This window comes from Crotalus tigris, unplaced genomic scaffold (assembly GCF_016545835.1).
Source record: "Crotalus tigris isolate CLP2741 ecotype Arizona unplaced genomic scaffold, ASM1654583v1 scf7180000023722.550826, whole genome shotgun sequence".
Lineage (NCBI taxonomy): Eukaryota > Metazoa > Chordata > Lepidosauria > Squamata > Viperidae > Crotalus > Crotalus tigris.
In genome coordinates, this window is record NW_024100140.1 from 264,190 (window position 1) to 279,826 (window position 15,637).

At 34.3% G+C, this 15,637-nt stretch overlaps 1 protein-coding gene across 2 annotated transcripts in view; it reads right to left on the reverse strand.

Annotated features, from left to right (window-relative positions):
- Positions 1 to 87: 87 nt before the first annotated feature.
- RFTN1 (raftlin, lipid raft linker 1) overlaps positions 88 to 15,637 on the reverse strand; it is a 118,454-nt gene continuing 102,904 nt past the window's right edge. For both annotated transcript variants that reach the window (XM_039321231.1, XM_039321232.1), the window contains exons 8-10: positions 11,597 to 11,700; positions 8,430 to 8,511; positions 88 to 1,176 (exon numbers count right to left, since the gene is read on the reverse strand). In XM_039321231.1, the coding sequence (XP_039177165.1) occupies positions 733 to 1,176; positions 8,430 to 8,511; positions 11,597 to 11,700 (630 nt within the window). In that variant the 3' untranslated portion in view covers positions 88 to 732. The remainder of the gene's footprint in view (positions 1,177 to 8,429; positions 8,512 to 11,596; positions 11,701 to 15,637) is intronic.

Genomic DNA, 15,637 nt, shown 5'->3' on the forward strand with positions numbered 1-15,637 from the left:
ATATGAGAAAACTGTCACATTGTGTGGAATCATTGTGTAGGAAATTTATTTTTCTTATCAACCCACATATTTCAAGACCACAGTGGCTTTCATTCTGGTACTATTTATTCCGTGAAATTCTGAGCAAGGCTTCCTCTCTTTGCAACACAAGAAGATGACAGGAACCCAATCTTTTTTAATTAATACAAACTTAATATGGTGCTTTTTTGAAAAATAAACATATTGTTTTATAGTTTGGATTATTAAGTGATTGAATAGTAAACAGATATATTGGACAAATATATAGAAAATTATTGTGTGCTTTGTTTCTCCATCACTAGTGGTTTTCAAACAAAATATGAATCTCCATTATTGCTTTACAATTCTGAAAAAGAGTATTTAATCCAAAGACAATACAAATGGTTTCACTAAGACAAAATCTAATTATCACCAGTTATTTAAAGCTTCTAAACTCCTAAATTCCATTCTCTGGAAGAGAATAAAAAAGTGGTACACATCAATAATACTTTATTTAAAAATATTATATTAAGTATAAAGTGTTCTTTACCCATAAAATTGCATGATTAGCAAAAAAAGGCTGAATAAGTTTGATCTACTGCTAAAATGAAGATACAGTAGTGCTAATGTTTCTTCTAAGTACCTATAAAACTCATCAAATCAAGTTTACTGTAGAGTTATGTTTAACTGTGATAATCAAAATGAGTTCTTTATTTTGGCAAATATTTGCCCCTCTCAATCAACTGAAACCTCAGGGATCCAGCCAGTTTCTGCACCTTGTGCCTCACACATCCCATCATCTGCTGTGATGCAATGCTCCTGAAACATCTGGCTTTCACAATTTTTATATGTGCCTTTCTGGCTCAAACAGAAGCCCCCCATGTCTTGATCACCACTCTGTCTTGCATTCCACGTTTCTGCAGGCATCTCATTGTTGTAGGAAGGTATAGCTCTGTGCTCAACAGTTCTGTCTTCAGCACAAGCCAGCTGCTGATATGAAATTACTGGGAATTGCAAATCATTTGTGGAGAACCGTGTTTCTGAATTTTTTCTATTTGTGGCTTCTGACTCCTGCTTTTCTATTGTCTGCTGCTGTTGGACTCTGGCACTTAGTTTTGCCTTCAGAGGTTTCTTGTCTTGCTTCTGGTGTTGGTCTTGCTTAGAGAACCTCCAATGAAACTGAAAACAGATATAATAGTACAGGTTATGCTAGAAAAAGAAGAGAAATCTGGAGAAATCTTCACTTGCCAGTTTAATTTTAAAAACTTGTCCCAAGACAACACAATCTTCTGGTTCTTGCTTTTTAAATAGAAGTGATTTTGAAAAAAAAAAAAAAAGGACATTACTTTGAGTGTCAGATACTGTTCTGCAGATACATCCTTAAGCTTCTCAGGAGAAAAAAAAGGTGAATTCCCTATGTCAACAGCCTTTTATTAGTTGTATTTTTAAAATGTGTTAATCGTGATTTAGTAGCTCCAGCAGGTTATTTTTTTACCTTAAAAGAATATGCTTAGTTCACAAACTAAAACCTTTCACTGTAGTTAGAATATTTTCTTAATAGATGAAAACAGGAAGCCTTGTGCAAAAGGAGGGTTTTACAGTGCTTCTGACAAGGTCTTCTGGAATATGCAAAAGCAGAAACACAGTGCCAATTGACAACTTGTTACAGCAGCTGCATCTTTCCAGGTTTCTGTGCTCTGAAGTACTGTTTCAGGATTGAATCTGAAACCTTGCAAAGTTTTAACCAATAGGGATCCTAGTAAACAAAACAAAAAATGCATTAGAGATTTCATCTATCATCTGATAAATACTTGTGTACTTTATCTTCTTGTATGGTTGTTTCCACAATAAAGTAAAGTACTCAATTTTTTGAAAAATATTACACACTGGCAAGTGCAAAATGAAAAAAAAGGCTGTGGAAGGAAATATTCTGTAGGATGTATTATACACAATATGAAATCACAGCTGCCAATTCTCTAGCTGGTGTTGGACTTCATTTGCACTGAGTTATTCCCAAGAATCTAGAATGTCATAATGTATCAGTGTAGTACATCTGTAGATCCAAGGAGTGTGATTTTTTTTTTGTAATGGACAGATGGAAATTTTGTCAATGTGCACATTTCCTAAGTGCCGTCTGGCTGGTTTATGACATAATCTTTCAACTTCAATTATTCAAATATGTTTTTTCTTTCAAGTTCTTTTACTCTCAATGTATTATGTTGGAATAACCTTCAGTTAGATGCATGATCTAAGATTAGCTGAAACTGAATAATTCAAAAGCTAACCAGGTTCCTAAGAATTATTAAGGTAACATCCAAGAATAAAGGTAATTCAAAGCAGGGTGCTTTTTTGTAAAATTAGGTTGTTCGACTTTGATAAATTCAGTATTTCCTGATATTATAGGAATCCTTTAAGCATCACTATGAGGACTCCCAATTATTTTTATTATAATAACTATAATAATGATCTGCAAATAGACATAGAAATAACTGCAGCAAAAGAAAATAAAGGTAGTACCAATAGTAATAGCTGTCTTAGCTGCAATCCCAAAACAATTGGAGAACCACTTGAATGCCACTGAACATCTATGACAAAATCACTATCAGTCAATTGCAAAAGGCAGCTTTACTTGGAACAACTTACATCTAATAATACCTCTAACACCATCAAACATCAACATCTGCTTATCCCATGTACTTGGGAAGAACTTGATAGGTGGACAAAAATGCCAAATCAATCTGAACATCTGTCTGACTGTATGAAGAACCATAATAATGGTTGAAAAATTTAGACCGGATTTGGCATTTTTATCCATCTATAGAGTCCTTTCCAAGGAATGGGGATAGGTAGATGTTTGATGGCTGGTTGTTGTTGTTACTATTAACAGTTATTATATAATAATAATGATAATAATGTTATTACTACTAATAATATATTATTAGTTATATAATGCTGATGATAATAATAATAATAATAATAATAATAATAATAATAATAATACTGTGTCACATTTACTATCAAACAAGGAAAAATAGTGAAAACTGAAGAAATCAAAATGCCCCTCGAAAATAACATTAAGAGTCTGGATCAGGAAGATTACTATAAATACTGTACTTGGGTATCCTTCAAGCTGACAACATCAAGCACACTGAAGTCAAGAAAAAAATTAGAGGTGAATACATCAAGAGAGTGAAAAAGATCTTAAAGTCCAAACTCAATGGAGGAAATACTACGAAGGCAATCAATACCTGGGCAACTCTAGTCATTAGATACACAGATGGAATAGTGGACTGGACTCAAGCAGAACTAAAAGACAAAGCACCACATGGCTACTACATTAAAAAAAATTGCTGGGAAAGGAGATAATAAGAAGACCTGGCAATGGCTAAGAGCAGGAAAGTTGAAGAAAGAGATCAAGGAACTAATTCTGGCTGCAACAAGACCAAGCCTTAAGGACAAATGCATACAAAGTCAAAATTCAGAAGATAGCAACAGACAGTAAGTGCCACCTATGCAAAGAAACTGAAGAAACAGTGGACTATCTGGTAAACTGCTGCAAGAAAATCTCATAGACTAACTACAAGCAGTAACATGACAAAGTTGCAACAATGATGTATTGGAAGATGTGCAAGAAATGTTATTTGCCTGCAAGCAAGAACTGGTGGGACCATAACATAGAGAAAGTCATAGAAAATGAAGAGGTTAAATTGCTCTGGGCGTTCAGAATTTAAACAGACAGGCATCCGCAACATAACACCTTGGACTTAACAATTGTCGATAAGAAAGACAAAAAAGTCTGAATAGTGGTCATGGCAATGCCTGGAGACAGCAGAATAGACGAGAAAGAACTGGAGAAGATAACAAAATACAAAGACCTACAAATAGAAATAGAAAGACTGTGGCAAAAGCAAGCAAGGGTAGTACCAATAGTAATAGGCGCTTTGGGTGCTATCCCCAAACAACTGGAGCATCACTTGAACACCACTGGCATAATAAATTTGCCATCAATCAGTTGCAAAAAGCAGCCTTACTAGGAACAGCTTCCATCCTGTGACAATATCTGTGATGCCATCAAACATCCACATCTATCTATCCCAGATCCTTGGTAGGGACTTGAGAGGTAGACAAAAATGCCAAATCCAGTACGTACATCTGACTGACTGTGTGATGATCAATAATAAAAAATTAACACAATCAAGTTTAAAAAATTGCTCTCCAACAAATTCCTTAGCTAACAAATTCTGGCTAATTAAGCTCCCCAAAGAACACTCCTAGCCTCCAAAACAATTAAGGGTGAGATTAGCAGTATGAATTCACTACTATAGTAGGTTAGCTAAACTGGACCAACATCATCTATCTGAACACTTTCCTAATTCATGCAGCTAATTTGTTCAGTTAGATCTTTTTCATATCCTATTTCTTTTTTTCTGACAGAAATGCTGACATGTGTTCAGAAATCACCTTGCAGCACCACAATTTTAGCAAGATTTTTCCTTCAAATTTCTGTCCATTCAAAAGGAACATATAGTCTGTCTTTAGATTTTCTTCTTTAAATACATCATTCACATTTAACTATGGAAAAAGTAAATTCTACTGTGGCCAGAGCATACTAATGATTTATCAGAGTAAAATCAGAGCTAGAACAACCTGGGGAAAATACAGTGTAAATTTAGCAGCGCTACCAAATTTTGGGTGCAAAAATTCATATGATCACTAAATGGCAGCAAAGAGATACAAGAATTGTGGCCCATACCTGGTACTTTTAGATATAGGGATACAGTAATGGGGTATCACGACTGATGGGAAAGGAAGGAACAGTGAATAAAATACTTAGATTTCAGGAACTGTGTTTGCCTTCTTAATTCAGTGTGTACTAATGATCTAGAGAATTACACTACCTTGATATCAATGCTGTAAGGCTGGAAAGCAACTTCTTTAAACTACTTCTAATGGCTTGGTATACTAAACATTTATTTCTTTCTCTTTGGGTCACAGAGTGGTTGGAGCCTATCTGTTAGCAATATGACGAATGCTATTTAGTTCTACTATTCCATTTGCCCTCCTATTCAAATCATAATACTATTTCTTTGTGAAATGCATCAAAAAATAATTTAAATATGTTGACTTCTGGTGAAAAGATGGCCAACTGACAACACACTGGGCTGTAGCTTTTTCAACTTACCAACAGAAGAAACTGGCATTTCTTTAGTTTATATGACTCTCCTAGGTAAGGGAAAGTCCTAGAATTATCCCTCAAGATCCTCCAATAAAGCAAGTAGCTTTAGAAGCTGTGCTTCAAAGCAGCCTGCATGCCGAAAGCTGGGGGGACAGGATTGCAATCAGTTCATTGAAGAAGCAGTTGTTTTGGAATTTATTTTTCGAACTGATGATGCCTTAATCATTTTTAAGGACTTTTAATCTTTATTAAGTTAAAAAAGGCTCTCATTAGCCATAGCCTGTTATTCCTTTTTGAAAATCTGGGCCATTCTTGGGATTTATTCATTGTTAAACAACAAGGAAGAAGGCTGCTGAAGGCAAGCTAAAATAAAGAAGTGTGGAGTATCTTTTTTAAAAACAAAAACAAAAGTTGATGAAGAAATATAAGGGCAGAAAGCTGTGGTTCTATTATTTTTAGTAATTTGTAGCTTGGTCTGCTTTGCTGTGAATGGCTAAAACTTTCCGATTTTTATGATTCTTGATTGGCCAGCAATTCTTAAGTGACTTACAAAAAAGCTACTCTATGACTAAAAAGGGAATTAAGAAGATGGAGGAGCAAATTATTAGAGATGTATTTGAAAAATATTTAAATAAAATCCATCAGTTCATAAATCAGCTACGTTCCAAGGATATTAAAAAAAACTTCTCAAACTACTTCAGAGAGGCAAAGAGAAAGTTACCAAACCACCAAAGCAATTTCACAAGTAGCTAACAATGCAGAGGAATCAAATGCACCTGAAGAGACTAGAAGCATTTGAAATGTGGATTTACAGGCGGCTGTTACGTAGGAAATCATCAAAACAATTAAAAAACAAAAATTAGAATATTTCGGACATGTGATGCGACACCCAGAAAAATACGGCATACTCCATTTAATTCTCTAGGGAAAGATTGAAGGCAAAAGAGGTCCAGGCAGAAGAAGAACATTGTGGCTTCAAAATCTAAGGGATTAGTTTGGACAAAACTCAGAAGCACTTTTTCATGCGGCTGCTGATAAAAACAGGATCGCCAACATGATCGCCAATGTCCATATGGCACAACAAGAAGAAGAAAAATATAAACCTGACACCAATTTTTATTATGATGATTTAAATATAAACCTCCCAACACAATTGAAAGAGGAGCTTCAAGAAAATCTGCAACTTTTAAATGGACAAGTTTGGGAATTTTCCTCATGGACATTAATAAGGTTGAGAAATCCTTGAGAAAAAGAGAACCTTATAACTACTTTCTTCTACAGAGAAGAAAAAGATTTTATTCCATGAAGACAAGCTGGAAGGAGTGACTTAAATTTAATGAGTCAATTGGAATTAGGATGGATTTTTATCGGTCTGATATTTGAAATTGAAAGAAAGTCTTAATCTAAAGTTTGAAAATGTATTCTTCCTTTATATATAATACTTAAGTAATTCCTAAAGTTTGTATATTATTGAAGTATATTTGAAAGTATCTATGTTAAGAGAAAGTTAAAGAAAAAATGTATTAGCTTAAAGAAAAGGTTAGATTTTTAAAAAGGATGTATACAAGAAGAAAAAAAATATTCTATGAGGGTAGTTTGGAGGGAGGGATCTAAATTTAATGAGTTAATTAGAGTTGGAATTTTATTGGTCTGAAAGTAAACTTTAAAGTATGTATGCTAAGGGGAAGCTAAAAAAAGATGTATTAGAATGTTTTGATTTTAGAAATGCTTTTACAGAAAAGTTTAGTGTTTTAAAATGGATGGGGGGGAAAGCATTTTTTTTCCTTTAAGATTAAAGGATCTGAAAGAATAGCATAACTTTTGTTAATATAAATGGTGATAGTTTATAAAGATTATTAAGTGCAAATGGAAATACATATTATTTCCACAGCATGGATGATAAAGCAGAAATCATTAAATTAACTGTTATATTCAAAAAGGAGAATATATTTAAAGATGTCTTTTATTTGGATATCACTTCTGGATTTTGTGCTTGTGATAAAAAAATGAAATTTTGACTTTGGTTTTGCTGATTAGATAGATTTGTTGTTACAGAAATGGCTAGTTATATACTAATATCTAAAAGTAAAAAAATTGAGGCTGTAATGTTATTTTGTATTGTGATAAAAAGAGTTGGAAATCAATACTTTTTCTTTATTCTCTTGTACCGCTTATTTTCTTCCCTCTTTTTACTTCTCTTAATTTCCTATTTTTATTTTTCTTCATTATTTTATACGATAAAACAACAAAAGTCGTAAGATAGAAAAAAATAATTTGAATATGCCGATTTTCATGTGTTTATGTGCTTGAGTGGAAGCCTGCTTCACTGCATTCAGAAAAGGACATCATAGTTCTTGCACAACCAGTCTTCAATCTAATTAAAATTAGAATAGTTCTTCTATACTGACTTACCAAGTTATTGTTAGTCCAAATTTAATCAAGTTATGTCAAATTAAAGGAATTTTAAATAATAGTTGTTGAAGAAGCAGAGGTTCAAAATATTTTGATTATATTTGGCAATCTTATTCCTGTTATAAACTGAGTTGCAAATTCTGTAGCATTTTGATATAATCAAAAGCACTACAACCTTTTAAATTTCTCTTATGGTCAACAAAAGGACAAACAAGTCTTCCCATTTTAAATACGTTCTGTCCAGATCTAATTAGACCACATGTGCCTCAGTTTGCAATTAAATGGGCCAAAGTCCAAAGTGAAGTCTCAAACTATTACCTGTGAATCTGGGCATACTCCTATCAAATAACACTTGGTATTTTGGTTTTTTTTCTTTTCCTGGGTAATAAAGATCATAAACTAAAATATCTTACTTCATGACCTTACCTTTTGACATGTCTTTCCTTTTAATTAGCCAAAGCAGAGTCCAAGCTTTAAATATGTAAAGGCAAAAGGGAGGGAGTGTAATAACTCATTGGAGAGATGGAAAGGAAGCAAGCCATGTTCCAACTAAAATTATAATTCCTAGCATTCCTCAAGGCTGACTGGACTGACTAAGAAGAGTTCTGTGTTACTCCATCTAAATTAAGGTGTTCCTTGTCCTTGCTTCCTCTTTTTTTATCTTTTATATACTTTATTGCTGTATGTTAGCTTTCTTAACTAAGCCATAATTGAAAATAACAGCAAAGTTAAATAATAATCAACTGACATGTTGCTTACTAAAATATAAGTTATTCAATTAAATTCAATTAAAATATGAAAGCTTTGCCAAGACAAATAAACTAAACAGTGTAAGGCCATATACCTTAGGTTGCTTCCTCTTGGTTTTCTGGGGCAGGAAAGGTCTCTGAAGAAAGACAATCTGCTTTGTGGCTAGTTTTCCATCTCTACAAAATAAAAATTAAAAACACTAACCTGAGAATGTTTTCCATACCTACATATTGCCCTTTAAAATTAAGGACTATTCACTGAAGTCACTAGGATTGTTCTTGTCAATTCTCTATAAGCTTTTTCTGAACTCTCTCATCGCGATACAATTTGAAGTATACCACCTCTGGGCAGAAAACTTGATACTTGAGTGATGTGTCAGAGTTGCATTAAAAAACTAAAATTGATTTAAATTTAATGTGAGTTGAATTTAATATGGTTACTCAGGTATTTAATAACAATTCCCTCCTGTTACTTTTCAAGAGGATCTTTCAACAGCAGCTTTTGGAAGGTCCATCCAAGGTGTAAAAGGACCTTATGTGGGCACCACATAAAACTGTTTAGCTATTAAAATGTTTTTGAACTGAAAAATAAACTTTTAATCAATAAACAGTTCTTAAAATGTGTAGCCCTTATGGTAGGTATCTTCATACTGTTATGAATGTAAGGAAAGAAAATACCTGTTGTATTCACTACCTAACAACACTCAGACTGTACAGATTGTATTTTAATTCACTGTTTCTTTAACTGAAATCTCAATAGAAAGGTGTGATTGTAAGCTTGGGGTAGCACAATCCAACCTCCACCCCCCTCCAAAAATATAGCCACATATACTATATCACCTTTATTCCAAGAGAAGATTTGGTTAAAAATAATATATATCGTAATTTACTACGTTGGAGAACTATGCCAGACCCATTTTAAAAATAGTCTTACATATTTTGACTGCATTCAGTCCAAATTCTATAGGCCTTGTTTTAAAGATCTCCCTAAACATTCCTTGGTTCACAAATTTAAAAAAAACCTAGGATCTTCATATATCAGAGAAGTCTTAAAAGACTTCTGTAAGACTTAAACAACGTACGATAACACTTTAAAGATTAAAACATGTACATCATAATAAATTAGTTTATGTTTAAGGGCTCATTGGAGTTTATTGTTTTTGCCTAAAGGAGAAACGAAAAACATATTTGAATCTAATAAAGTATTTTTCATTATTTAGTGGTAGATTTTTCTAATTAAAATCTTCCAACATACTGTTGTCTATATCCCATCAATTAACAGTTATGTGCAATGGATTGATACACACAGAATACTTAATGTAATTGTCTGGAATATAATTTGTCAAATTTGTACCTTCCAGAAGCTCAAGGCAGAGTATAAACGCTCCTTCCTCCCATTTTTCCTGAAAATGTCCTTATGAGGTTGGTTGGGCTGAGAAACTCTCTATCATACTCCAAAGCTACCCAGTGCGCTTCCATCATTGGTGCAGATTTGAAACTGGTATCTCCACTGCCACTCCATCACACAGGCTCTATAGTACTAACTACAACACTAACCTGGAACACGAAGTCAGCGCTAAATTGGGCCAAAGTAGGAAATCTTCAACCGTCAACTTTTTTTCCCATTATATTACATGTACTATAAAAATAAAGTCTTCTTTCAGTCAAGATCAACTTCTGATGACTAATGGACACGTACATACATCTTTTTTTGGGGGGGGGAGTGCCTGTTACAGAAGTGTTTTATCAGTGCCTTCTTTCAAGACATCTTTTCAATTTCTCTGTCTGGTTTAAAGCCTAGGTATTCAATAGAGGTCTTCTATTCAAATATTAACCAGGCCTATTAAGATATTTAAGGTAATTCCTTATTTAAATTTGCTAAAGAGGCCTTTCTAATTAACCATTCAGTATTATGCTTTAATTAAGTGGCTTATTCAACAGGGGCAAATATATTTGCAAATACTGAGCCTATCATCTATAGCCATTCAATATATAATCAATTTATCGAGATCATAAACATATTATGTGACAATTACTAACTTTCAAACATCTGATTAAATAGGTTCATAGTGAAAAAGTTTGCTATATGGGTTCTTCAATCCTAATGTAATTTGTTCCCCTCATCCAGCTGGTTAGTAACAGCAACACTACTACAAATGTAGTTGAAGTAACAAAAAACAGAGTGTAAAAATGAATGTAATCAGCAATAATCCATGTCGATAAATGAATTCAAGTTGATAAGCCAAGCTGTCACTTCCTAGCCATTTTCTAGGAAAAACAGAACAACTCCATATGTGGTGCTCAAGCACTATCTTTAAGGGGATGAGGATGGAAATTAAGTATTTGCATTTCCCCTCTGGTATTGACAGGTGCAATTTAAAACAGTCCCAGCTTTGCTCCCTTCCAGATGCTTCAGATTGCAAGATCTATCATCCATGATCAATACAACTGGGGTAAACTGTTGGGGACAGCAATTCAAGGCTAGTGCATCATACTAAGGATGGCTATTCAAGAGCCTCACTAATTCTATGTTAGATCTTGGCTACCATTTTAAGAATACGAGCAAAAATTCAGTACTTTTTAGAGAGGCAGGGGAATTGTGTTTGTTATTGGCCTCGAGATGCTGGTTTAATATCCTCGCATACTGAATCCAGTGCTAATGGTGTTTAAAGATGAAAACTTCTACAAAGGAACAAAGATAAATGGCAGACATACACCGGATAGTAGCAGCAAATGGCATGGAAGCCACATGGTTTTTGTATTTTTGAATTCTATGACAATCATTTATATTCATGGGATGAAATTTTCCTGTTCCCCTGTAGCTTTCCACAACCCCCTCCAAAAAGCATCCCTGTGTCTGGAGATTAAAGACTCTTTGAGAAAAGTAAAATGTTGTGCAGGTGAATATTACTCCTACATTAAAGAACAATCTGGGATATGAGCCAGCAAGGAGGAATGCCCTCATCCACTCTTTCATCAGGAAAAGAAAATTAAACAATTGATAATGTCTCAGATAATTGATAGGACTTGCATCTGCAGTTTGCATAGTTTCCCCTGTGCTTGCCAAAGACTGCTTTCTACTTGCACTGCAAGATTATCAGCACAAAAAGAGAAAGGGCTGAACACTTCATGCTCTATTGTTATATAGGTAGCTTCTGTGCAGGCTGTACAAAAGCTTCCAAAGAAGATCCCTATTGTAAGATCAATGACAGTTTTTATTATTTACTCTTAGACTTAACGAAAGGCCATTTCTTGACTATACCTCTTTTTCTTTACAATTGGAGTGGGAAGCACACAGGTCAGCTGCCATCCATACACTGCAAGAGAGTTCAACAAGGGATTGTAATCTGCCTCTATATGAACCCCCTAGAAGAGAGAAATTAAAATATTAGAATTAAATGTTAAAAGTGATTCTATTTTATAATGACTATTAATAGATTAGATTGTTTTTGCAAATTCAGCAAAAGTTGGAAAGAAATTGATATCTCAAAAGAAAAGGAATGACGGATCATTTTTCAGTTCTTGCTGAAGGCATAAATAATCTTGTTTAAACAGGAGAAACACATTTCTTTCCATGCTCCAAACCCTTCCATGTGGCAGCTGATGAATCAGATCAACAGGAATAATTCATTTAGTTTTGTTGGAGATTCCCTGGATGAATGGCCTCCTGCAATATTAGCTGAAAGAGAACAATTACCTCCTTCCAGACAAAAGAATATTCAAGCAACAGAAAAATCTCAGCTCTACTAGCATGGACAATCTTGCTTTGGATTGTACAAATACAGCATGATGACAGCTAAAATACAGCAATAAGCTCTTTATTTACACCAGATGGACCAAGGACACACAAGGGAGGGGGAATCCTGCTTCTGACTTCCAGAGCATTTCATGGTATGTTAAACAATATTAGGGTAATAATGAGTCCAGGTCATTTACATCCCAGCAGTAGCAGCAAACTAACAAAATGAATGCAATTTGCTTTGTTCTTTGTATTACCCATAAGCACATGAACATCACCAATTTGTTATTTACCCTTAGCAAGTATGCAAACAAGCACTAAGTAAAGCTTTATGCATTGGGCTCTAACTCAAACAGAATTATTTTCCACACACACAATAGGTAAAGGATTGTTTGGCTTCAAATGGTAATGTAACACAATACATAAATCTTATCTAGAATAGGAAAAAAGTGGGTAGAATCACAATTTATACAAAGGTTGATGAAGAATTATAGATTTGCTAAGAATTGGCCCATCTCAATGTAACAATGAACCATTTCCTCAAGGAACACTCTTTAGAATGGTTTGGACTTCAACTGTTAGAAAACCAGTCAGCAGGCTTCAAGACTTCTTGGCTCTAAAGTACAGGGATGCTTTGGCAGTTAATACAATCAAAGCAGAAATTCACTGCCTTGGTTATTATGGCTCTGTAGTGTCTTACTGCCTATCAAATCTCTGGGTTTGTTTTTTTTTGCCAGCTTTTAAATGACCGAAAGCCTCTGGAGAGGGAGTCATTCTTTAGGGGTGTCACCTTCTTTCCTCATGACCCAGAGCAGGACTAAGTATTGTTGGCAACTAGGCACTCAAGTACTGATGCAATACAACTGTCCATGCTTGGTTTTTGCAGAAGCCGTATCATTTTGCCCTTTGCTATCAGAGGTGTTTTTCACTATAGGCATGTCAAGTGAGCTCACAAGGTTATTTTTATTACTGGGGTGCTACTACAACTTATTGTTATTATGATTATTCAGATTTAACCATCCTTTTTGCTTCTGGTAGCTCCTACTCAGTCATGGTGGAACTATCCCTGAGGGTACCAAGTATTAGATCTTATGAGCCATTTCATATTTTCATCAGAATTCTTTCCTACTAAAGAAAAAATACAGACATGGATAGAGGCAGAGTTACAATGTAGGACACAGTATTTGGGCTTCTTATAAAACTCCACGACTAAATAGGGAGTCTTTTAAAAAAAAATCTACTGCAATTTTTATTTTATCAAGCCATAAAACAGTACAATCAACATTTCTTTAAAATAATTAATTATGAATTTGTATCTTAATGTATAAATTCAATAACTATACAATGACAAATATTACTATTATATAAAAGAGTGCATACTTAAAAAATACTACCCTATTTTATAAAAAAAATCCTATATGATAAAAGAAATAAAAAGCACAATACTAATACTCACAAAAAAAACCCTGGATTATAAAAATGAAAAAAAAAACTTTTTAATCTCCCCTTCTATTCTAAAAAAGGGGAAAATATTCAAATTAAAACAAAATAAAATGTTTTTTTAAGGATGGATATTAAAATTATATAATTTTCTTCAATGTCATTATTAAATATAGTCCAATGTTTGCATAGTGAATTAAACAAAGATGGAAAGAAGCATCCAGCAAGGAAGGCCAGAAAGCCCCCCCCCCTTAATCTATTCACGGTTTCAAACTTCTTAAAACAGATATTAACTTGATCAAAACATAAGAGATCATCTGGAATAAAATGTCTCTATACGTTACCTCCAAACTACTGTCATCAGGGTTGTTAAATCAGCCAGCCCACCCTATATACACATGTTTTTATCTGGAGGCCTTAAAACTGCTGTAATGATTGGTGTATTATCATTGTCTTGATATTATTTTGTTATTGTTTTTAAAACCGCAAGTATTTTTTACACTCTAATACATATCATTTGTTTTTCACTGGCCCCATTTTGGTTCTATTTCTCTTTCATTTAAGGCCAATTACTTCTTAAAAATAATACTGAACGGGCATGAAAAAGAAAACACATACATGTATTCATACAGAACTTTAGATGTAATAAAACCTTAACATTTATAACACCATATATAAGGAAATATATAACAGTAGTCATTTTTAAACCTCCAAAGAATTCAGTTAAGATCTAAATATTTTTTTTAAAAGAAAGCATATGTACAAAGGGGAAAAGAGTGTAAACTGATCTACAAATCATAGTGAAAGACATTTTTTTTTAATGTGTGAAAGGGAGCACAGCTTTAATGAACTCATTCCCCATTCTCTTGCAGTTGGTAAGTAATCTCTGATCACACCTTGAGTGTCAAAAAACTAGAGAATGTTGAGCTAGCCATTTTCTTCTCTTGCAGCAGATAAAAAGAATTCAATCTTATTCATGGTTTTGGTGTTTATTAATGTTTTCCTATTCTCAGCAATAGTTTGGCTCATTAGGAAAAATCTAAAAAGCTATATAATTTGAGATATGGGATGGGAGAATATCTAGGCCAAGTCAGTATAAAGAAAAGCAACATGTATTAGTAATTTACCCCTTTTTCTTCAATAATACAGATTTTAAAATAAAACCAGTAATAAATGAAATAATACAATCCACATTTGTATAAGATTACAGAAAGTGCATCAGAAGCAATTTTTTTCCAGTCTCTGGATCAAAATTGTCTGGCAGCTGTAGAATTGAAATAACTTTAGAATCTGAAATGATGTATATGGTCATCAATCCAGTTTAACCTTTTATATGTTGAAGGATCTACGAATAAGCAGTCTTGATTACTGCCTGTCAAATACTTCTTGGAAAACATCAAATAAGCAAAAGCCACAATGCACAGGCAGCTGGAACAGTGCCTTTTGTTGAATGCATCACTCCTAAAGTAATATTCCTAAACTCCATTATCATACAGGCAGTTGTCAAGACATGACTGTAAAGGTATCTGCCCATTGCGGTTACATGTTGTAGCAGTCATAATGACCCCACCCCTATTCTCTCCCAAGGAAACATAAACGAATGTGTAGATCATTAAGTGCAGTGTGGGGTGCCTTCTGGATGAAAGAGGCCTAGCACAGGTGCAGGCCTGCTTGCCCTGGCTCTCCCAAAGACCCTCCCACCTCCAAAACAGCCCACGACCCACTTCTCATGCCTTGGGACCCAACAGGATTTTTTCCATTCCCACCAGACCTTAGGTCTGATTTACCATCCCATCAGGCCAAACATTCCTCTCCTTGCTTACTTTTTGAAGAGCTCTGAGGCCTATTAGAACCCTAGAATGACTTCTTTTGCACAGCTGCATGCCACAGTTGCAAAAGTGGCTGTGCATTTTGTTCTGCCCACAAGTGGCTGCATTAGGGTCACTACTGCATGGTCTGGGAACAAACTGCTTTGTTTTGTTGCCTTGCTTAACAAATTCTTCAGTGCTGCAGAAGCTTCTGCAGCCTTCAAAAGCTTTTGCAACACTCTGCAGACGTCTCTAAAGCAGCAAAATGAAGCAATTTTTCTGGCAGCTGCCATTTTGTCCTGCCCACAAAATGGTG